General features: G+C 52.3%; 1 protein-coding gene across 3 annotated transcripts; it reads right to left on the bottom strand.

The window, feature by feature from the left end:
- Nucleotides 1-10,776: 10,776 nt before the first annotated feature.
- FKBP8 (FKBP prolyl isomerase 8) lies at nt 10,777-21,071 on the bottom strand. Of its 3 annotated transcripts, none has more exons than XM_045992035.1 (9): nt 20,953-21,071; nt 19,255-19,574; nt 16,340-16,509; nt 16,076-16,164; nt 15,573-15,793; nt 14,747-14,919; nt 12,578-12,655; nt 11,731-11,862; nt 10,777-11,302 (listed from the first exon to the last, which is right to left on the bottom strand). In XM_045992035.1, the coding sequence occupies exons 2-9, from the start codon at nt 19,547-19,549 to the stop codon at nt 11,216-11,218; spliced, it is 1,245 nt and encodes a 414-aa protein (XP_045847991.1). In that variant the 5' UTR covers nt 19,550-19,574; nt 20,953-21,071; the 3' UTR covers nt 10,777-11,215. The 3 variants fall into 3 exon arrangements, with proteins under 3 accessions (XP_045847991.1, XP_045847989.1, XP_045847990.1); XM_045992033.1 differs by lacking the exon at nt 20,953-21,071 and having other exon boundaries at nt 10,777-10,902; nt 11,208-11,302; XM_045992034.1 differs by lacking the exon at nt 20,953-21,071 and having other exon boundaries at nt 15,573-15,790.
- Nucleotides 21,072-22,970: the final 1,899 nt, after the last annotated feature.

The raw sequence follows: 22,970 nt of genomic DNA on the forward strand, positions 1-22,970 counted from the left end.
ATATTCATGAGGCGTGGATGGCCCCACCTTTCAACGCCCCAGAGGGGGCCACTTCCGTGCCCGGACTCCTCCCCGACACGCGCACACCTTCAGGCCCCGCCTCAAGATGCATAATTCAGGACCTGGCTCCGCCAGGCAATGATCAAAGCCGTGCCCCACTGCCTGCTGACGTGATGCATTATTTATGAGATCGCTCCAAGCCTTCCGTCCTCGGTTTCTGTTGAGAGCCAGTGCGCGAAGGGGGCGGGGCCAGTGCAAAACACGTGGGGGGGGCGGGGCCGGGTACTGGCTGGGTGAATGGGCGTGACTATGCAAACCGAGTGCGCGTTGGACGCTGGGTGGGGCTGGCGGAGCTTCCCTTAAGGTAAGCAGATGGGATTCCCTGCCCGGGGCTGTTGGGGCATTAAGGATGTTGGGGAGGACGTAAATTTTGCTAGTGAGAAAAGTACAGTTTTAATAGAATAAAATTCTATATCCTCAAGGTTCTTGAGACATGGTGTTTGTCCAGCTTTCCCGTTTTAAGAAAACATTTAGGTATCATAAGATACCAAAAATCCATCTAAAATATACTATTCAGAGGACCCCTGGGTGGCTTAGTGGGTTAAGCTTCTGCCTTCAGCTCAGGTCATGATCTCGGGGTCCTGGGATGGAGCCCCGCATCAGGCTCTCTGCTCAGCAGGGAGCCTGCTTCCCCTTCTCTCTCTGCGTGCCTCTCTGCCTACTTGTGATCTGTCAAATAAATAAAAATTTTTTTTAGATTTTATTTATTTATTTGATAGACAGAGATCACAAGTAGGCAGAGAGGCACGCAGAGAGAGAGAGGAAGGGAAGCAGGCTCCCTGCTGAGCAGAGAGCGGGACGCCAGGACCCCGGGATCACGACCTAAGCCGAAGACAGAGACTTTAACCCACTGAGCCACCCAGGTACCCCATAAATAAAAATCTTTTTGAAAAATAAATAAAACATATTATTCGGGGAGCCTGGGTAGCTCAGTTGTTGAGCATCTGCCTTCTGCTGGGGTCATAGTCCGGCATGCGGAGAGTGTGCTTCCCCCTCTCCCACTCCCCCTGCTTATGTTCCCTCTCTCACTGTACCTCTGTCAGATAAATAAATAAAATCTTAAATAAATAATAAATACAGGGGCGCCTGGGTGGCTCAGTGGGTTAAGCCGCTGCCTTCGGCTCAGGTCATGATCTCGGGGTCCTGGGATCGAGTCCCGCATCGGGCTCTCTGCTCAGCGGGGAGCCTGCTTCCCTCTCTCTCTCTGCCTGCCTCTCTGCCTAGTTGTGATTTCTCTCTGTCAAATAAATAAATTTTTAAAATCTTTAAAAAATAATAATAATAAATACAGTGTACTATTCAGTGGCATTTAGTACATTTAGAACACTGTGCAGCCACTACAACTATCTCATTTGGGGAAATTTTTATCACGGCTAAGGAAAACCCCTACCCACCAAAATGGTCACTCTGCATTCCTCCTTTCCCAGCCCCTGCAACTATTAACCAACTTTCTGTGTCTATGCTTATACTTATTTTGGATATTTCGTATCACTGGGATCATACCATATGTGACCTTCTATGACTGGCACTCAGTGAAAAACTCAGCATGATGTTTTTTCTTTTAAAGATTTTATTTATTCATTTGACAGACAGAGGTCACAAGTAGGCAGAAAGGCAGGCAGAGAGAGAGGAAGGGAAGCAGGCTCCCCGCTGAGCAGAGAGCCACCTCGAGGCTCAATTCCAGGACCCTGAGATCATGACCCAAGCAGAAGGCAGAGGCTTTAACCCACTGAGCCACCCAGGCACCCCAGCATGATGTTTTTTTGAAACTGAATGAAGGCAACCTCATTTAAAATCGAGTCAGGGACATCTGGGTGGCTCAGTGGGTTAAGCGTCCAACTCCTGATTTTGGCGCAGGTCATGATCGCAGGGTTGTGAGATCAAACCCCAAGTTGGGCTCTTCGCTGGACATGGAGCCTGCTTAAGATTCTCTTCCTCACTCTCTGCCCACCCCCCCAGTAAATAAATAAAGTCAGGAGGTCAGAAGACAGAGCTCTGTGCCCTACTGACTCATTTTCAAATGCAAACCCCAACAGGAAGGAGTCTACTTTCCTACCCTAGCAAGATGACGGATGATTTTCCCCTGGCCCAGCAGCAATAGCCCAGCCAACGAACCTAACGCAACTCAGCCAATGAGAAACTGTCACTACCTTGGACTCTTACTTTCCTCTAAAGCAGCCCCTCCAACTTCCTCCTTCTCCATGAGGTAATGCTTCAACTCCTTTGTTCCGTTTTGCCAAGAGTTTTGTCATAGCTTGAGGGTCCTGAGTTGCCATTCCTCTGCTATTCCTGAATAAACCTATTTTGCCGGTAAAATAACTTGCTGTTTTATTTTCAAGATTGGTATTTTCTAGGGAGAGGGTGGTTGAGTTATGGACATAGGGGAGGGTATGTGCTATGGTGAGTGCTGTGAAGTGTGTAAGCCTGATGATTCACAGACCTGAACCCCTGGGGCTAATAATATGTTATATGTTAATGAAGAAAATGTAAAAAAATAAAATAAAATAAAATAAAAATAATTGGAGGGAAACATTTTTAAAAGAACTTAAAAAAAAAGATTGATATTTTCAAGGCTGGTCCCATTATAGGATGTATCAATGTTTCATTCTTTTTTTTTTAAATTTTATTTATTTATTTGACAGAGAGAGAGATCACAAGTAGGCACAGAGCCAGGCAGAGAGAGAGGGGGAAGCAGGCTCCCTGCTGAGCAGAGAGCCCAATGAGGGGCTTGATCCCAGGACCCTGAGATCATGACATGGGGCTGAAGGCAGAGGCTTAACCCACTGAGCCACCCAGGTGCCCCTGTTTCATTCCTTTTTATGACTATGTAATACCCCATTTTGTGGACAGACCACATTTTGTTTATTCATTCATCCATCGATGGCCATTTGGGTTGTTTCCACCATTTCCCTATTATGAATAGTGCTGCTGTGAACACTCATGTACAAGTTTTTGTGTGGATGAATGTCTTCCCTTTTCCTGGGTCTATACTTACAAGTGACATTACTAAGTCCTATTGTAATTCCATGTTTAACTTTTCAAGGACCTGCCAGACTTTTTTCCACAGGAACTGTGCAGTTTTATCAATCTCTCATTTTACAGGTGGGGAAACTGAGGCTGGAAAACAGCACTGACTTGCCCAGGCAAGCTTGTCCTGGGCTCCTGGGTCTCCTAACCTGTGGGAAGTTCTTGTTTTCTTTTCCCCTTCAATCTAATTACAGACAGTGGTCATAAGATAAAGATTTTGAGGTAAGAGAGGAAGGTGAAGTTCAGGGACCTATGTATCTCTACCAAGGTGACCTCCTTACTTCTGCCCACCACTGCCAAGTTGGCACTATCATCCATTTACCCCCTAACCATAAACTGCTGAGCCCAAGGCAATGCCAGATTCCTTGAAACATTCTCCCATACCTGCCATTAATATCTCCATTTACAAATGAAGAAACTGAGGCCCAGAGGGGTGAAGCAGGACTCAAGGAGATTGGCACTGCCCGTGAGCGGGCTGGCTGGAACTTGAACTTAAGAGCTTTCTGACCCAGAGTCTCCCTGATTACCCTTCACTCTGCCTCTGGTAACCAGGTCCTTTTCTATATATTTCCTCATTGAGCACCCTCAGCACAGGGCCTAGCATGAACTAGGTGTTCAGGAAATATGTGCTGAATAAATAAATGATATCATTTAATTCTCCCAACACAGGTATCAGCCCATTTTGTAGATGAGGAGAATGAGGCTCAGAATGGTTTCACATGCTGCTGCAGAGATTCCAACTCCAGACTGCCTAAGCCCAGGGTCAAAACTCTGGAACCCCCTACCCTTCACCTGGGATCAGTCCCTCCTAAATGGAAGATGCCAGCACTTGCTCAGTCACACTGAGCCCTCTGCCCGCTGTCTGGGCCCAGCTGTTTATCCAGGGGCTAGGCCAGATAAATATTGTAGGAGGCAGGGCTGCCCTGCCCAGAGGGATCGCAGAAGGTCAGGAATAGGGTGGCTGAGGTGTGGGCAGTCTGGAGAGAAGGATGGAGAGGATAGAGACAGCTGGACTGCTGAATGGAGAACATGGGAGGAGCCAGCTTTGAGGGCTGACCAGCTCACTGTGTAGTAACACTTGGAAAGGCAGGATCCCTTTCTGAGCCTCTATGAATTTAGCTCATAAACAGTAGTAACACTGAGTGTTTAAAATGCACCAGGCTCTGTGTTCAGTGCTTGCCATCCAAGACCACCTTTTGGAGTAAATAGAGTGGTTTGGACTCATCCACCAGATGAGGAAACCAAGGCTTGGAGAAGTTAAGGGAATTAAGAACAGGGGTGCCTGCCTGGCTTAGTTGCAGGAGTGTGTGATTTTATTATCTCAGGGTTGTGAGTTCAAGCCCCAGGTTAGGTGCAGAGACACTTAAATAAATATTTTTAAAAAGAGAAGGGGGGCACCTGGGTGGCTCAGTTGGTCAGGTGTCTGACTCTTGATTTTGGCTCAGGTCATGATTTCAGGGTTGTGAGATCAAGCCGGGTCTTGGGTTCCATGCTGGGTGCAGCCTGCTTAAGATTCTCTCTCTCTCCCTCTGCCCCTGCCGACCCCTCTCCCTTCTTTCCTTACCCCCCCTAAAAGAGAGAAGGAATTAAGAACACCACAGCCGGGGTGCCTGGGTTGCTCAGTGGGTTAAGCCTCTGCCTTCGGCTCAGGTCATGATCTCAGGGTCTTGGGATTGAGCCCTGCATCGGGCTCTCTGCACAGCAGGGAGCCTGCTTCCTCCTCTCTCTCTCTCTGCCTACCTCTCTGCCTACTTGTGATCTCTGTCTGTCAAATAAATAAAATCTTAAAAAAAAAAAAAAGACCACCACAGCCATGGGCTGTGCTGCTTCACAACAAACATTTCTCCACTTTATGCTTGATGCCCTAGTGGCTCCCAGTGGACCCCAGGAAGCTGGTTGATCACCATGGGATGCCCCTGGACAAGCACTCCACCTGCCAAGCTCATTGCAGAAGTTCTAGCTCTATGACCCTCATCGGCTCCTCATTCCCTATATGGTTTGGGACGTGTCTTGCCCTCCTTGGTGTGCCCACATCATAAAATATGGATAAGCACAGCAAACAGCAAATGGCATCATCATGGAAATCATTATTTGTTTAAGATTTTATATATTTATTTGACAGAGAGAGAGACACCAAGAGCAGGAACACAAACAGGGGGAGTGGAAGAGGGAGAAGCAGGCCTCCCAACAAGCAGGGAGCCCGATGCAGGGCTCGATCCCAGGACCCTGGGATCATGACCTGAGCTGAAAGCAGACACTTAACAACTGAGGCACCCAGACGCCCCGGAAATCATTATTATTAATAAGTTTTTGATAATTTATCTATTTAATCCCATTCTATCATCTATTTATGTCGCTTGCAGTTTATTTATGTGTTTTTCAACCACGCTGAGATGAACACCCGCTCTTTGTTAGTCAGCAGTTGCTAACAGAGCTATCGTCAATACCCGCGTTAGCTAGCTATTGCTGCATAACGAAGCACTTCACACTTGGGCCTAAAACAATAAATGTTTATTAACTCGCAGTTTCCGTGAGTCAGAAGTCTGGTATGTCTTAACTGGTCCTCTGCTCGAGGTCTCATGAAGCTGCAAGCAAGGGGTTGGCTGGCTACATCCTCATCCCAAGGCTCAATAGAAGGGTCCATGTCCAAGCTTCTTCAGGTTGTGGGCAGAACTCATTTCCTGGTGGTTGTAGGACTCTGGTCCCCATTTCCTTGCTTTCGGCTGAGGGCCACTCTCAGGTGCTAGCCACGTGGCCCCCTCCACCTCAGTAACAGAGAGCCTGCCCCTCTTGAGAGGGAGAATTTTGAATGTTGAATCCTTCTCATAGTTCAAGTCTCTCTGGCTTCATCATCTGCAACCCATGAGGTCAGGCCCACCCAGATTATCTCTGTATCTTAAAGTCAACTGTGCCCAATAACAACGTAATCACAGGAGTGAAATCTTGCCCACTTCCAGTCCTGGGATGATACACAGAAGAAATCTCAGGAGCCCCTTAAAATTTCTGCAGCCCACAGCCCTCGGAGCCAGCCTCCTACCCGCTCAGGTGCTCAGCCAGCCAATGAGCCTTAGGGATGTTGAACCGTATTGTTTTGTAGCAGAGGGAATGCAAGCATCCATGAGAGCACTCACTTTGGTTTGTTATTGTTGTTTTAATACTTTATTTATTTGACAAAGATCACAAGTAGGCAGAGAGGTAGGCAGAAAGAGAGATGGGGATGCAGGCTCCCCGCTGAGCAGAGGGCCCAATGCAGGACTTGATCCCAGAAGCCTAAGATTATGATCTGAGCTGCAGGCAGAAGGTTATCCCACTGAGCCACCCAGGTGTCCCAAGAGCACTCACTTTGAAGCTAGTCCCTCTGCATGGCAGGCAGCCAGCACGCAGCCCCAGGGTCCCATGCCCGTTCCACTGCTCGCTCAGCTGGGCATCTCAGAACCAGCAAGTGTAGCTGTGATATCCGTGGCCATGGTTGATCACAGTGAAAGGATAAAAGTGCATGAGGTAGAGACCAGGAGAAACCAGGCAGCATCCAGGTGTGGACCCCTTAATTCTCCCAGGAATCTTTGTGACAACGTGCACAGAGTACTGCCAACCAAGGAAGCTCACCTGAGCCTTGTCCAGGGTTTGTACTGGGAAGGAGTGCTGACAACCCATGTGCTTGAACTCAGTCTCCAGCCACTCCACGGGTCAGGTTGAAACCATGGGACCAAAGGCCCCACCCTAAATTATATTGTTAGCATAGACTCTCAGCCAGAACATCCCAGGAACTTAGAATGTGACCTGCCAGGAGCTGACCGAGGGCCAGTCCTTTCTTGAGAACGTGCAGGTTTGAATAACCTAAGCCTGCTTAGTTATTTTTTTTACTGACCTACATCAGTAGGGCCTTCAAGTGCCCCCAAACCTCCATTTTGCTTCATGAATCAGCTAAATTTTCCTCCCTGTGACCCACGAAGAAGGTAAGGCCTAGCATTCCGTGGGAACAGTTTGTAGGGACAGCCGTGCGGACTCTTCCTCAAAGATGGCCCGTGTGCTTGCTAGACCTCCTGGGAACATTTCAGCGTCGTTAAAACATCTCCATCAGCCCCAGTGACTGATGATTCTATGGTAATTTACTTCCACCCACCCATCTGCCCACAAGCATTCATGATCACTCCTTTCTGTCCTCTGCCCAATGAGGGAGGCTCCCCAAGAAGGACACAACAGGGGGCGCCTGGGTGGCTCAGTGGGTTAAAGCCTCTGCCTTCGGCTCGGGTCATGATCCCAGGGTCCTGGGATCGAGCCCCACATCGGGCTTTCTGCTCCGCAGGGAGCCTGCTTCCTCCTCTCTCTCTGCCTGCCTCTCTGCCTAGTTGTGATTTCTCTCTGTTAAATAAATAAAATATTTAAAAAAAAAAAAAAAGGACACAACAGGCCACAGAACAAAACAGATCTAACCCGGCAGATGCCCCCTCCTCTAAAAGTCCACATGCAACAGATAATCTAGGCTGACTCAGGCAAAAACAACGATTGGCTCTAACAACTGAAGAAATGAGACTCCAGGCCCAGCTAGCTCCAGGAGCTGAATGGGGTCACCAGGATGTGTCCAGGTCTCTCTCTCAGCTCTGCTCTCTGGGTGGCATTCACTCTCAGGTCCCTCTTTATAGAGACAAAGATAACCATAGCAGTACCAGGCCATCATCCCGCCAGCTCAGGAGTCCCTGAAGAAGAGCATCTACTTCCCCGTGGCTCCAGAAGTATCAGGGCAGACTTTGATTGGCTCATTGGGGGTCACATGACCATCTAGGAGCCAACCACTGTGGCTGGGGGGCTGGAGTGCTCTGGGTTGGTCAGGCCTGGGTTGCAGACCCACCCCTGAGGGCTGATGGGGAACCAGTCCCATCTGCATAGAAAGGCTTGAAGGGGAGTTCCACCAGGAGGAGAAATAGAGGACAGGCATTCAGGGACCTTATGGTCCCACACTGGGTGACCCAAGAGGTTGTCCTTTAACAATGACTTGACATGGAGGCATGCAAAGGATGTCCAGTGCTCAGATGTGAATGCCCTCCCTCCCTTGCTCACACACACACACACACACACACACACATACCTCATTCTGTCTTGCTCACTTCCAATTCATAGCCCACTGTGAGCTGCACCCCTCAAGGGCAAGGCCAGGTTGAGTCATTGCCTAAGACCAAGTATACAGGAGGCATTGGTACATGTTTTCATATGAAATAAAAATCCATCCTAGGGGCGCCTGGGTGGCTCAGTGGGTTAAAGCCTCTGCTTTCGGCTCAGGTCATGGTCCCGGGGTCCTGAGATCGAGGCTGGTGTCCCGCTCTCTGCTCAGCAGGGAGCCTGCTTCCTCCTCTCTCTCTGCCTGCCTCTCTGCCTACTTGTGATCTCTGTCTGTCAAATAAATAAATAAAATCTTAAAAAAAAAAAAAATCCATCCTAGCTGTCCTCTGAATGTCACGTACTGCCCGGCCAGCACACCTCTTGCACAAGCCATGCCAGTCCTGGGAGCACGCTTCACACCTGGCAAAGGACTCCTATGCCTTCAAGGAAACATCAGTGCCCCTTGTCCTGGACACCCTGTCCCCCCTCCCATTCAGACCAGAGGATGGAAAGACCAAGGGAATGGAACATACTGAAGTTCACACTCCTGGCCATGGCCTTCAAAGCCTCTCCTGTTTCTTGGCTCTAACTTGCAGGGAGGTGTAAACCTGGCTGGTGGGCACAGCATGGGCTCTGAAGGGAGGCTGACCTGGGGCTAATCTTGCCCATTGTGTCCAGGTGATGGGACCTTGGTTGGGAGCTGACTCCTTTCTGGGCCTCAGTATGCTTAACTAATAATGGGAACAACCAAAAGAACCTTGGAGCAAAGCCTGACTCCAGCATTACTAGAAAGCTACAGCCTTCAGAACAGCATGGAACCCAGCGTGGGACCCACAAAGAGGACACAGAAAACCTGAGGACAGAGAGGTCCTGAGCATGGAGCAGAGGCCAGAAGACTCACACATGCATGATCAGCTGATTTTTAACAAGGCTGCCACAATAATTTGCTAGGAAAAAGAAAGTCTTCCCCACAGTTGTTTCTAGAACTGGATAGGCTACCTGGAAAATGAACTTCAACTCCAACCTCACACTGCATACAAACGTTCACTGAAAGTGAATCGTGGACCTCCATAGAAAAGCTGAAGCCATAAACCATTGAAAAGAAAACCTAGGGGCGCCTGGGTGGCTCAGTCGTTAAGCATCTGCCTTTGGCTCAGGTCATGATCCCAGGGTTCTGGGATCGAGCCCTGCATTGGGCTCCCTGCTTGTTGGGAAGCCTGCTTCTCCCTCTCCCACTCCTCCTGCTTGTGCTCTCACTCTCCCTCTGTCAAATAAATAAATAAAATCCTTATATAATAAAAACAAAAAATAAGGTAGAAGAACACCTTGAAAATCCCTACAAACCTGGTTAGCAAATATTGACAAAAACATAAACTGAACTTCTTCAAAATTGAAATGTCTGCTCTAAGAAAATGAAAAGCGAGCCCCAGAATGGGAAAAATATTCATAATATACGTACCCGAGAAAGGACTTGTCTCCAAAATATGCAAAGAATGAGCACAGAATGAAGCCACTGTGTGTCCCTGGTGGACTAATGCCACGCTAATGATCAGTGCTTGGGAACGACGGCAGCTGTGACCCTCACAACCCAGGCCAGGAAGTCACCCTCCCAGCCCACCATCCCGCTGGTCACCACTCAGGCCAGCTCCCCAGCCTGAGGTCAGCAAGACTGAGGAAAGAGGGGGTGTCCTACCTAGGACTCTAGCCCCGCCAAGCATGGCCAACCCACAGCCCATACCGCAGTGCCACCCACAGAGCCCCCCTGCTGTGTCTAAGCCTAAAGCAGCTGAATGCTGGAAAGGGTAGCAGGTTCAAGCCACCCACAGATCTGTGCCCAGAAAGTCATCCAGGAGGCTCACAGACCAGGACCCCAGAGCAGGCAAGCTCAAGGCCTAACTGCTACCTTCTGCTGGGTGGCTATGGCCGGTGGCTTTCCCTCCTGCAACTGTTAGGGGACAGGTGCAGCACAGATTCTTGTGGTGGTGGTCTATTCCTGGAGATCTCCTCTCCCGGAGGCAGGATGAAGCCGTGAGAAGGGTCACAGGTGCTGTCTTGACAGAGGCCTGACCACCCGCTCTGGCTGTGATGGTGGGCAGCATTTAAGGGAGAAGCTCCTATAGTCTCAGGTTGGGGGGGAAACTAAACGAGATCAAGAGGAACTGCTGACCACACACTCTCCTTAACCTTGAATGCGCTGGGCTCAATCCTGCTCCAGGGCCTTTGCACTGGCTATGCTGTTACCCAGGCATGGGGCTGTCTGCTTGCCGCACAACCAGCCCCCTATGGTTGCTCAGGTTTCAGCACTGTCCCCAGTTAGATCCTGTCAGGATCCCCATTTTCAGATGAGGCAACAGAGAACAAGAGAAGTGGAGTTTAACTGGGTGTAAACTCCTGCAGAGCCCGGCTGTGTACCCTGAATGCATCGCCCCACTTCTCCAGGTCTCTGCTGCCCCCTTTGTAAAGCAGATCTGCCATAGCCTAAGAGGAGATGCCCCCACCCCCGCTTTAGTCCCGCATGACCCTGGATGTGGCACAGGTTATCTCTGGCCCAGCCCCAAGCGACAGCGGAAGAAGGGACTGGAGGCAGCAGAGTGCGGGGTAGGAGGCTTTATTTCACTGAAGGAGTGGGAGGAAGAACCTGGACAGAGGGCAGCAGGCGGTGTGGGTGGGGACTGACGCTTGGACAGGGACTGGGTTGGGGAAGGGCTGCCCCCAGGCCTGTTGGGAAGGAGAAACTGAGGCTGGCCTCTATTGAGACCTAACCCAAGGGGGTGGGGGTGGGGATGGGAATTGGGTTTGGAGGAATGAGGGCCCCCTCCCTCTGGGCTGGACATGGAGCCCAGGCCCTGCCTCACTTTCCTCCTATAGGGCCATAGTCCCTCCTGTCTCACCATGTGGCCCCCACACCTCACTGCTCCCGCCCCAGAGGAGGGGGCTGGATCAGACAGGGCAGTGGACAGGGAGCCTGGGGAAGTTAGGGAGCGTGGGGTGGGGTCCATGGTGTGCAAGGGGGTGGTGGCCACCTGGGTGGTCAGTTCCTGGCAGCGATGACCACGGAGAGAGCCACACCCCCCAGGGCAACAGCAGTCGCCCCAAACAGCCACTTCCAGGGGATGGACTGTGGATAAAGGGGAGGGAAGAGAAGGCTGGAGAGTGGTCAAGATTGAGTCCCCAGGCTTCAGCTACCAACATGGCCCAGAGAGGCCTCCCAGCAAACCACTGCCTGACAACGCCTTTCCCACCTTCTGGCAAACTCCTACTCATACATCCAAACTCAAGCCAAGTGTCCCCTGTTCTAGAACACCTCCCCTTCCCCTCTAGAAGAGCTATCACTCCCCACCCCGAGCCCTCCAAGTCTTCTTCCATCTTCTGCTCTAACCCTGACTGCACAGGGCTGAGGCTTCTCTGTGTTCCCAACATGGTCCAACATAACCCAGTTGACATCAATGTTCGCAAAATGAACAAACTCCTTCTGGGTGGCATGCCCCACCTTTAGCCCCTGCCCCTCCTCTGGGAACATCCCTGTGCCTGCCAGCCCCCGCTCACCCAGGCACCCTTGCCAGGACACTTGGCAGGCAGCCGGCTGGGGTTCCCCAGCATTTTCCGGTACAGGGCGGTCTCGGTGCTCCTCTGGGCCGCGTGCTTCTTCACCAGTTTTGAAAGCTCTGCATGGATCGTCTGAAAGAGGCGGGTGTCAGTGGGCTAAGAACGTGCAGTGGTAGCAGCCAACCGGACCATCATCTCCGATGTTCCGCCTTTCTGGGGAACCCTGGGGCGAGGACCACTGGGACACGAACGTTCCATCTGCTCCTCTCGGGGCATCAGCAAATTAGGGGCTGCCATCTCTATCCCCCTAGGCAACCAGTGGATGGGGCAGAGCACAAGGTGGCCAGGAGAAAGGAAGATTTTGGTAGAAAACCTGAGGACGGGGCGCCTGGGTGGCTCAGTGGATTAAAGCCTCTGCTTTCGGCTCAGGCCATGATCCCAGGGTCCTGGGATCGAGCCCCGCATCTGGCTCTCTGCTCAGCGGGGAGCCTGCTTCCCTTCCTCTCTCTCTGGCTGCCTCTCTGCCTACCTATGATCTCTCTGTCAAATAAACAAATAAAATCTTTAAAAAAAAAAAAAAGAACACCTGAGGACACTGACACTGGCCATGTTGGTAGCACCCTTGGCCTCTGGGATTCTGGCTGGGGAGGGGTGAGCCCAGACCATCTATGTAGGGGTCTGAGGGTCTCAGCAAGCTGGCTGGGGCTCTTCAGTCACCCAGCCCGTCACTGCCGAGGCTAGAACCCCATATAGAGAGCCACAGCAAGCAGGACAAGGCAAAGACCACAGGATGACTTCCCAGAAAAGCTAGCAGGGTAGGTCCCAAGGCTGCCTCCTTTCTGCTCACCTTGTTGGAAGGTTCCAGCTTCAGGGCTGCCCTCAGAATGGGGATGGCCTCACTGTACTCCCCTTGCTGGGCCAGCACCTGTGGGAGGAAATGGATGGCGTCATTCTGGAACTACAGTGCACCATGATCTTCTTCAAAAGGCCCAGTCCTTGGGGTGCCTGGGTGGCTCAGTGGGTTAAGCCTCTGCCTTCGGCTCAGGTCATGATCCTAGGGTCCAGGGATCGAGCCCCACATTAGGCTCTCTGCTCAGCAGGTAGCCTGCTTCCCCCTCTCTCTCTGCCTGCCTCTCTGCCTACTTGTGATCACTCTCTCTTGTCAAATAAATAAATAAAATCTTAAAATTTAAAAAAAAAAAAAAAGCCTCTGCTTTCAGCTCAGGTCATGATCCCAGGGTCCAGGGATCGAGCCCTGCATCGGGCTCTCTGCTCAGCAGGGAGCCTGCTTCCTCCCCTCTTTCTCTCTTCCTGCTTCTCTGCCTACTTGTGATCTCTGTCAAATAAATAAATAAAAATCTTAAAAAAAAAAAAAAAGGCCCAGCCCTGCTAGGCTCCTGGCCACCCTGACTAGTCCCAAATCTATCACCCACAATCACCCCAGGGACCCAGCCACCCTTATGCCGTCCCTGAGCCCTCAGACGACATAAGCGCCCCACTAGCCTCAGTGTCGTCCCAATCTGCTCCCTCCTCTGCATGTCTGTCTCAGCCTTTGCAGGAAACCTGGGTGCTGGCCTCACCTCCTCCCTCGCCACCCTAGCTGGCTCAAGAAGCCAAATGAGCATTTCCAGAGCTTTGACTACAGGGAATGATTCAGAGCCAGTCAATGAGGCCCACCTGAACCATGCAGGTGTCACTGACAGACATGGAAGCTTTGAACTTTCCGAGTGAGCAGGCAGAAGTACCTTGGTCACCCTGAGGGGAAAACCCACAGCAGACAGGCACAGCATCCCAACAACATTGCTAATCCCTGGATCCAACCATGCCTGAAGCCAACACCCTATACTTGGCAATTCCATAAGTTATTAATTCCTCCTCTTGTCTGAATCTGTTAGGATGGGTTTGTGTCACCTACAACCAGCAGATATAAATGTGAGGCTATAGAAGCAGACAATTCCACTGCCCCCAAGAGCATTAGACCCCTGAAAAAATAGAGATAGCATCTTCTTCCCACGTTTCTACACAGAACCCTACACACGAGTGGCTAAAAAATGCCGGTTGGAGGGAAGCCCTGCTCATGCCTCTCATCAACAGGCTAGGTGACCCACCATTTGCTTGTGTCTCAATTTCCTCAGTACTGCTAAAGGCGCTGAACTCCCCACCCCACCTGCACCCCCCACACACACACACGCGCGCGTGTGCGCACGCGGGTGGAGATGAATAGCAGATGGGGGCAAAAGCAATTATGGTCAAGTCTACACAGGCCAAATTCATCCCTACATTCCACAGCATTTACTGGGCACCCACTGTGTACCTGGCCCTGTTTGCATGGCTAGAGATTTACCAGTGAGTGAAATGGACAAAATCTCCAGCTTCTAATAAGGGACCTAACAGCCATGATGACACCTGCCTCTGCTAACGGCCCCATGGTAAACATGAAGACAGGGCAGGGGGTCAGGTGGGTGCAGCGGGGAGAGCTTCCTAAGGAGCTGCCATCGGAGCAAAGACCTGAAGGAGGTGAAAGAGGGACCCATGGGGCGATGTGGGGTGTGAACATCTCAGGCAGAGGGCAGAGCCTGTGCAAAGTCACTAGGGTGGGAATAACCCCAGCCTGGGCAGCAAGCAGTGAGGAAGCTGAGCAGGAGGAGGAGAGATGGAAGGGGATGGTGGGAGAACCCGATGACCCAGAGCCCCAAGGGCTGCAACGAGGACTTGGCTTTTTACTCTGAGACATGTGAACCATGGAGGATTATATACAAGGAGCAGTCATCGAAGGGCCACAGGGCAGTGTCAGAAGTTAGGAGGGAACCTAAGACCTATGGTTCAAGTCTGGCTTGTCAACGAATTGCTATGATCCAGACCACACCCCAGCACCTGTCTGGGACTCAGTTTCCCCACCTGTATCCCAGAGAGCTTGGCTGGCTGATGCCCGTGCTCGTCTCAAATCCAGCGTTTGGAACCAGCCCCACTGCTCTGGGTGTGGGGCAATCAGCGGGCCCACCGGCCTGCAGCTCACCTTGCCCTTGCGGAAGAGAGCCTTGATGTTGTCGGGCTGGTGCTCTAGCACAAGGCTGCAGGAGCGCAGTGCGGCTCGGTAGTGGTCCAGCTTCAGCTGTGATGCTGCCAGGTTGTTCAGACATTTCACCTTCAGCTGCAGGAGCTGCTCCTCCTCCTCAAATGTCATGTCCACTGTGGTGGGGGGCGGGGGGAGGTTGGCGTTCAACCGTGGCCATGGTTACCGCACTGCCAGCCCCCCACAGCCACCCATCTGTGGAGGGCTGGCCACCTTTGACCCCAGGGAAAGGCGCGGCCCACACATTGTGACTCAGGCCGAGGCCCACTCCCTCTGGACCTGGTGGCAGAGGGGACTGGGTGGCAAGGGCCTCGGAGTACCCCAGTCCCAAGAGACTGGAGAGAGGGGCTCTGAATTCCCAGGGCCGGGGCCTCCACCATCTATTCCTTGGAGGACCTCAAGCCTCTCTGGTCTGTTTCCCTATTTCTAACACGGGCCAAGACCAGCCCATCCTCAGGGCGCTCCTAAGGAGTAAGACCGAGCCTAAGCAATGCGAAGACCTAACCACAGGGCACGTGGATTAACATGGTCCATGGTCACTCACATTCCAACATCTACCTGCGTTCTGTACTATTCTGTTGACCGGGGACATACCATAAGTCTACAGTGGACTCTAGTCTAAAGGTCAGGAATAATTGAACATCTGTCCACATTCTGGAATATTCTAGATCATTCTGAGTCTGAGTCCTTCTGTGGCTGAATGTTTCTGGCACGAGTGGATGGCTTCACGGGCGGGGGGGTGGGCGGCAGGATTTGACTTGACACTCACCTTTGGCGCTAGAGGTGATGGCCTTGATGGCGAGGTCGTAGGAATTGGCCGCCAACACGAAGTCGGCCCGCTGGTAGTGGGCATTGCCACACTCCCGCTTCCGGTTGGCCAGAGCCACACGCTCCTGCCCTGTGAGCATTTCCAGGTCAGGCCCATCCACGGCAGTCTTCAGGGTCACCTCCAGGCACAGGGCCGCGTGTGGGGGGATGTACGGGCTCCTGCTGGGGGATGGGGCAAGAGCAGCACTCAGACCCAGCGGCCACCATGAGCGAACCCAGACACACTGGGTTGGCTAGGGAGCAGGGAGGAAGGGCGAGGGCTCAAGACTTGGGAGCTGGCCCCACCATCACCCCCTCCTCAGTGAAACAAAAGGGAAGTAACTTGCCACTCATGGGCTTCCTGACTTGGTGAGTGACTTCCCCTCCCTAAGTCTGTTTCTTCTGCTATCAATTTGGTGGGCAAAGGGGTCCCCCATGGGGACCCTGCTGGTAACAGGTTCTCACCTGCCCTGGGGGCCATAGCAGTACTTGGAATCAGCAGTGACCATAGCTGTCTCCCCCACATCCATGAGTGGAACGCTGAGATCCAGGGCCTGGGTGTACGGGGGTTAAGAGGGTCAGGCAGGCTCAGGTACAGAGTAGCAATGCCATGCCCACTCCGACCCCACCACCGCCCTGCCCCCATAGCGGCCACCACCTCCCCTCAGTCCCCACAGGCCTCCTTCACTCAGCTCCAGATCAGCTGCCAGGGCCCTCGCGCCCTCCCACCTGGATGACGTCACAGTCGCCCAGGGTGAACACCAGCTCTGGCTCTTCCTGCACCCGAGTGCCATTCTCCAGCGAGGTCTGCAGCTGCACAGTGACTACCTGGCCTTTAGCTGGGCGGCTCGAGCCGGGTGGGCCTGGGACCAGCGTCTTCTTCCGTAACAGCCCGTTCCCTGCCAGGGACCGGGGACAAGCAGCCTATCACCGCGCAGGTCAGATGGGTGCTTGCTCCCAGCACCCAGCTGAGCCTCAAAGAGCTGCTCTGCCACTTACTGGGTAGGTGATCCCATGCCCCTGGGACTGTCTCTGGCTGGACACTAGGCATGAAAGGATCAATTTGAGGGGTGACAATTATGGTCCGTCTGGCCATTATCTTAAGAAAATTTAGATCTGGGATGCCTAGGTGGCTCAGTTGGTTAAGCGTCTTTCTTCAGCTCAGGTCATGATCCTGGGGTCCTGGGATCGAGTACCGCATCAGGCTCCTTGCTCAGTGGGGAGCCTGCTTCTCCCTCTGCCTATCACTCCCCTGCTTGTGTGCACATACACCCCTTCTCTGACAAATAAACTAATAAATCTTTAAAAAAAGAAAAGAAAATTAAGTCTTGGCCAGGACAAAGAGCTGAGAAAAGTCATCCTGCCAAGCAGAATCAGGCTGGCAGGGATGTCCAGGATAGACTCTGGAGCCATCCTCCACTCCCTCTCCTGGTTCCTATCCAGCCCTTCAACACTGGGCCTCCATTTACCTAGCCATGAAATGGGGTCATCAGGGCGACCCCCCTGGTGACACCCAGTGAGCAGTCTGCTTGGTTATCAGAGTCTCTGTGACACCAGGATTGTGTCTCTACCAAAGCAGCACATCACTACACTTCAAAGTTAAGCAGCCAGAGGGCCTATAAGCAACAGTGTCCCTGATGGGCCCACAGCCCATGTTTTCCTCCAAGCCCCGAGCAATCATAGGAATGGCCAAGTGGCCATGGCGAACAGCTACTGAGCAGTCATGAGGCCCAGCACCCTCACGAATCCACTCAAGGAACCCGCACAACAAAGACAGCCACTGTCATCCCACGACCACCACTGAGGCAACTGAGGGCTTACACCTGTGAGGCCCATCAGACTAATATCTCCAGTCATCCATATTCCTAGCATTTACCTGGATTCCATAATAGTCCACCAGTTTGGGATATACTGTAACTCTGAATGGACCTTTGACTAAAGGTGAGGGACAGGGAAATAGCTGTTAATATTCTGGAATATTCTAGAATGTTCCAAATTTCTGTACTGTTCCCCAACTTGTCCATGCTCCACATCTAGTTTCAGAACAACTCATCTAGTAGCTCCCTAGGAATCCCTGTGTCTCTTAAGTTTCTGGGCACGAATGGTGGATGTGCTGGTCAGGTTATAAGCAGGCACTGCCTCTTCTCTTATCTCAGTAGACTCTGGGCAAACCATGTACCCTCTCAAGGCCTCAGTTTCCTTGGACAGAAGCCCAAATTCTCACCTCAGAAAGCAGCTGGCTCAAACATAAATGGAAAGTCAGGTTCGTGCTCAGAGAGAAAGCAGAGCCGCTCTTAATATCAGTAAAGAAGAGCTTCCCAAATTCTAATACAGCCAAGGAGGCTGTCTGCTGGGCAAGCACCTCCATTCATTGAGCCTCAGTTCCCTCATCTATAAGATGGGGAGATGGTGGGACGCCTGGGTGGTTGATTTGGTTAAGCGTCTGCCTTGGGTTTGGGTCATGATCCCGGAGTCCCAGAATCGAGTCCCGCATCTACTTCTCCCTCTGACCCTTTCCCTTCTCGGGCATGCATGTGTGCTCTCTCTCAAGTAAATAAATAAAATCTTAAAAAAAAATGGGGATTTGGTAAGAATTACATTATAGGGTCGTTGTAAGGCTAAAATATGATGTGTGGGCCTAGCACGGACCCAGTGCTCAGCAAATTTTACGTGGTGTTTTTATTTTTTGTAATGTTATTATTTATTTATTTGAGACCAAGCAAGAACAAGAAACAGTATGAGCTGGGGTAAGGGCAGGCAGAGAGGGAGTAGCATACTCTCTTCCAAGCAGAGAGCATGATGTGGGGATGTGGGAACTCAATCCCTGGACCCTGAGATCATGACCTGAGCCGAAAACAGATGCTTAACTGACTGAGCCACCCAGGCGCCCCAACCTGGTGTTATTTTTAGAAGTGGCATTTCTATCAGCAGTAGAGATGATAAAGTAACAATTCTGCATTATCAAATTAGGATTATTTGACACTATTGCTTTAATATCAGTATTTGTGATCCTATTAATGATGTTTTACTACCGTCCTTATTAATGGACACTAACATTCTTTAATACACAAAGTATCAGTACTGCTACTAGTTTCCAGGGTCACTATCATGGGGTTCATGATGGGGCATGTGTGTGGGATCCCCCAGTTTCTTTCTTGTAGGCCTTCTCTGAGCAGTTGCAATGCTAATGCATGCTATGAGTCAGACAGAGGACTGAACAAAATGAGATGTTTTCCAGATCTATTTGACCCCTGAACACATTTTCAGGGAAGAGGCACTTGTTAGACAAACATCAAAAAAGGAAGCAGTGGGGGTTGGGAGCTGCCAGCACCTGGAGTACTGGCTGTGTGGCCCTGGGCAGGTGACTCAGCCTCTCTGAGCTGCTCTTAGCAGCTGTGAGAAACAGGGCTAGAACGCGACGTGCATGTGTGCATGTGACAATGAAAGGGGTTCTTAGATATGAAGTGTCTCAACCAGTTGCCTGTGGCAAGCGATCACCGTGGTTACATGTTTGACTTCCAAACTACTGCATAGCAGAGAGGGGGAAATGAGGCTCAGGGGAGAAGAGGACCTAGGCCAAGGTCATTCCTGAACCTGAGCTGTCCAGGCTGTGTGGGTCAACCCAAGCCACCCCTGCTCCTTACCCAGGATGTCCAGCCACTCATCCGGGGCTGGGGCGGGCTCGGGCTCAGGCTCCATGGCGGCCAGGAACTCTCGGGCCAGGGCCCCAGGCTGCTCGGCCTCCTCCAGTGGAGGCCGCCCCACGTCTTCAAGTGGTGGCAGCTCACTCAGGTCTTCCTCCTCCTCCTCCTCCTCCTCCTCGCCCTCTGCGTCTTCCACCCCATCCAGCACCTCGAAGTCCTCGAGTGGCGGGACCCCAGCAGGTGGTGGGGCAGTAGGTTCAGGCCCCGAGGCAGAGGGCTCAGCACAGGAAGCCATGCTGCTGGGGGGACGGGAATTGGCCCTGGTGGGGGGAAGGGATGGGGTAAGAATCCCACCCTCACATTCTCCTCTGCATCCATTCACCCTACTGCCAATCACCTGCTCTGTGACTTAGGGGCACCGGGCCTTAATTTCCTCATCTGTACAGTGGGTAAAGAACAACCCAGGCTCGTCCCACACATCGAACCCTAGCCATCAATCAGTCTCAATGTTAGCTGTTTTACAGCTGATTATTTTTTAGTTTTTACAAATACCCAGAGTAGGAAATATCCTCTGCCCCCATATTTTACAGAAAAGTAAATTGAGGCCCAGAGGGGCAAAGCTATTTGCCCAAGGTCACAGAGCAAGGTAACTGCAGGGACAGAATTTGAACCTGGAGTTTTAAACGCCCAGAGGGGGTTGCTAGGATTTTTTTTTAGGGTGACTGAAGTCTCAGGAACTCTGTTTTTAGAGCCCAAAGGGAATTGAATCTTTACCAGGATTCCCACCTCCACCTACCCCTTCTACTAAGGGTTGCCACTAGAAATCCCAAGCCTTTTCTTTCCATACCCTGAATCTAATACCACTCCCCCAATGCCAAGGATCCTGGCCCATACCCTTCCCTGGGAGCCCTTCCTCCTCTCCTCAAGACTCCTGACCACTCTCTCAAAGTAGCCTCCTTTACAGGGGTGGTCAAGACCCCCAAGGGATTCTACAGCCTCCTCTTCTGGCTATGAACAACTGCCCCTCTTCCCCAGGCCCCAAGCTCAGAGGTGTTAAAGCCTAGCTTTCATTCTAATTCTAACCCACAGCATCTCCTCCCTAACCCTCACCTGCCTGCTCCTTCCGGGCTGGGGCCCCATTTTCTGAGACCCTCCCAGCCCCCACCCCCACAATCCCCTGCGCCCGCATAACTCACCCTCCCCCCTCCCCCAACCACAGCCCCCAGCCAGGGCCAGCTCTCCCCACAGCCGCTTAGTCGACCCGTAAACACCCTGATGTCCCCAAACGCCCCTCAACGGATCGCATCATACCCTACACCCTCCAGACGACCCCCCCCCACCCGGGCCTGGCTCTCCGTCAACCTCCCACCCAGGCCCCCAACGCCTCATGCCTGTTTGACGCCACCAGTCTGGGGCCCCCGACCCCCCGCACCTCTCGGGGCCCCCGGCCCTGCACTTCTCTGCCAGCACCGCCCCCACCTACTCCCCTCAGTCCCCTTCGGTTCCCACCCCCAGCCACCCGCGCTCAGCCGCGCCCCCTCTAGCACTCCGACCCTCCGCGCCCCCCGGTTCGCCTCCCCCCGCGGCCCTTGGCCCCGCCCATCGGCCCCAGCCCCCGTCGCCCCAGCACCCAGACCAGCCCAGGCCTGGGCAGCGCCCCCAGCCGGCGCAACCCTGCCGGCGCCCCGGGACACGTGCCTCCGGCTCCGGGACCCCCGCCTGGGGTCCTGCGCCCCCCTCCCCGCCCCCAGCCGCGGCCGCCGCGCCTCGGGAACCAGGCTCGGGCGCCCGGCCCCGCCCCCACCACGCCCATTGGCCGCCGCTGCTGCGGCTGTAGCATCCATTGGTCTGTGCGCACATCCGTCTCGGAAGCAAGCACCACCCCCTTCCTGCTTGTTTCCGCGGGGCGTTCTTAAAGGGGCAGAGGCTGCAGCACCGCCCGGAGCGGGGGCGGGAGCGGGGGGGGGGGGGGCAGCGGGGGCGGGAGCAGGGGTCTCCAGGGTCTCTTCGCCAATCAGCGCCGCGCTGCCTACTACGACTCACCGTTCCCGTCTGAGCTTCATCTTGCTCATCTGCGAAATGGGGATAAACACTCCCATGCACGCACTCTCACCTTGTGGGGGCTGTTGGGAGGACAGCCCTAAAAGGTGTTGCCTTAAGGAGCTCAGACGTGACCGTCAGTGCAGCTCTGGGACTGCTGGACGACCTACCCTTAAGCCCTAATTACAGATGTGGACCCAAGGTCTCGAGCGGAGCTGTCACCCAAGGGAACGCAGAACCTCCGCCCTCCTCGCCTGGTCTAATCCCGGAGAAAGGTTTTCTTTTGCACAGAGAAGGAACGCAATTAATGATTAGGTGAGGGAGTGAGCAAGCAGGGCTGCTGGAAGGAGTTTCTTCTCCCTGCACCCTCTGCCAGAGGGTGATAAGATACCCATGGCCTCGGGAGAAGGTGGTAGCTTCGATTAGATGGGTTTTTATGGATCTTGTTTTGAAAAGGAGGGGGGACACTTACTCTTCCCTCTTCTATTTTGTTTCCTTCCCAGGAGTTACCATTTGCAGATCTCCTTCGTTCTTAATCCTACTCTGCTCCACCCTGGGAAGAATTTTGCCTGTTTTGTCCCCACTGCATCCTTGATTGATGCCTAGCACCTATGGTATGGGAGTTGGATAAATGAATGAATGAATGAATGAATGAATGAGTCACTGGCTATTGGAGGTAACTAACACCAGAGGAGGTAACTGACTTTGGAGGTAACTAACTTGTCAGATTGGTGCTCCTTCCAAGGTCACCTCCTACAGGAAGCTCTCCCAGACCTCTCCAAGGCAAAGCCTGATTGGCTGCCCTCTTAGCATGATGAAGCTTCACTTCATAACTGATTTTATGTCTGTACTATTATTTGACTTAACTCGGCGTTGCCCAATAGGTTAGAAAGCCCCCATAGTCTAAGAAGGGTCTGTTGTTTGTCATTGTTTTAGCACTGGGGCCTACACAGTGACTGGCACAAAAGGAGAGGAGGTGGGGGGAATTCAGGGAAATCATTGCGGTTGGAAGGCAGGCAAGCTAACCAGCGAAAGAGGTGCTAGGGTGGTGAAGATATGTGAGAAATTTCCTGGGAAAGAATATCAAATAAACCCTGGACCAGTGCTGGTTCTGAGGGACTTGGACTACTCCCTATCCATCTCTGAACCTTGGTGGTTTTGTTTGTTTTTAAAGATTATTTATTTATTTATTTGACAGACAGAGATCACAAGCGGAGAGGCAGGCAGAAAGAGAGTAGGAAGCAGGCTCCCCACAGAGCAGAGAGCCCCATGCAGGGCTTGATCCCAGGACCCGGGATTATGACCCGAGCCAAAGGCAGAGGCTTTAACCCACTGAGCCACCCAGGCACCCTAGTCAGTGTTTTTATCTGCATAGTGGAATCTCTTACCCATCCAGCCCCATCTCTATTATAAGGGCTGGAAGAATTGTAATAAACTCTGATACTAATAAGTAAACAACCAAATTAAATATAAACTAATAACAGCAACTATTGCAACACTAACAGTAATGGCTGACACTCAGACTTCACAGGTGAAGGCAAACATTCATATGTATTTAATCATAGTTGTATGAGCCTTAGGAGACAAATGCTTTGATATCTGGAGATCACGTCACTGACTGCATGGTACTGCAATTGTCAGTTTTCCGGTGAACTCGACTTTTTATTGTTATGATG

This window comes from Meles meles, chromosome 20 (genome assembly GCF_922984935.1).
Source record: "Meles meles chromosome 20, mMelMel3.1 paternal haplotype, whole genome shotgun sequence".
Classification (NCBI taxonomy): domain Eukaryota; kingdom Metazoa; phylum Chordata; class Mammalia; order Carnivora; family Mustelidae; genus Meles; species Meles meles.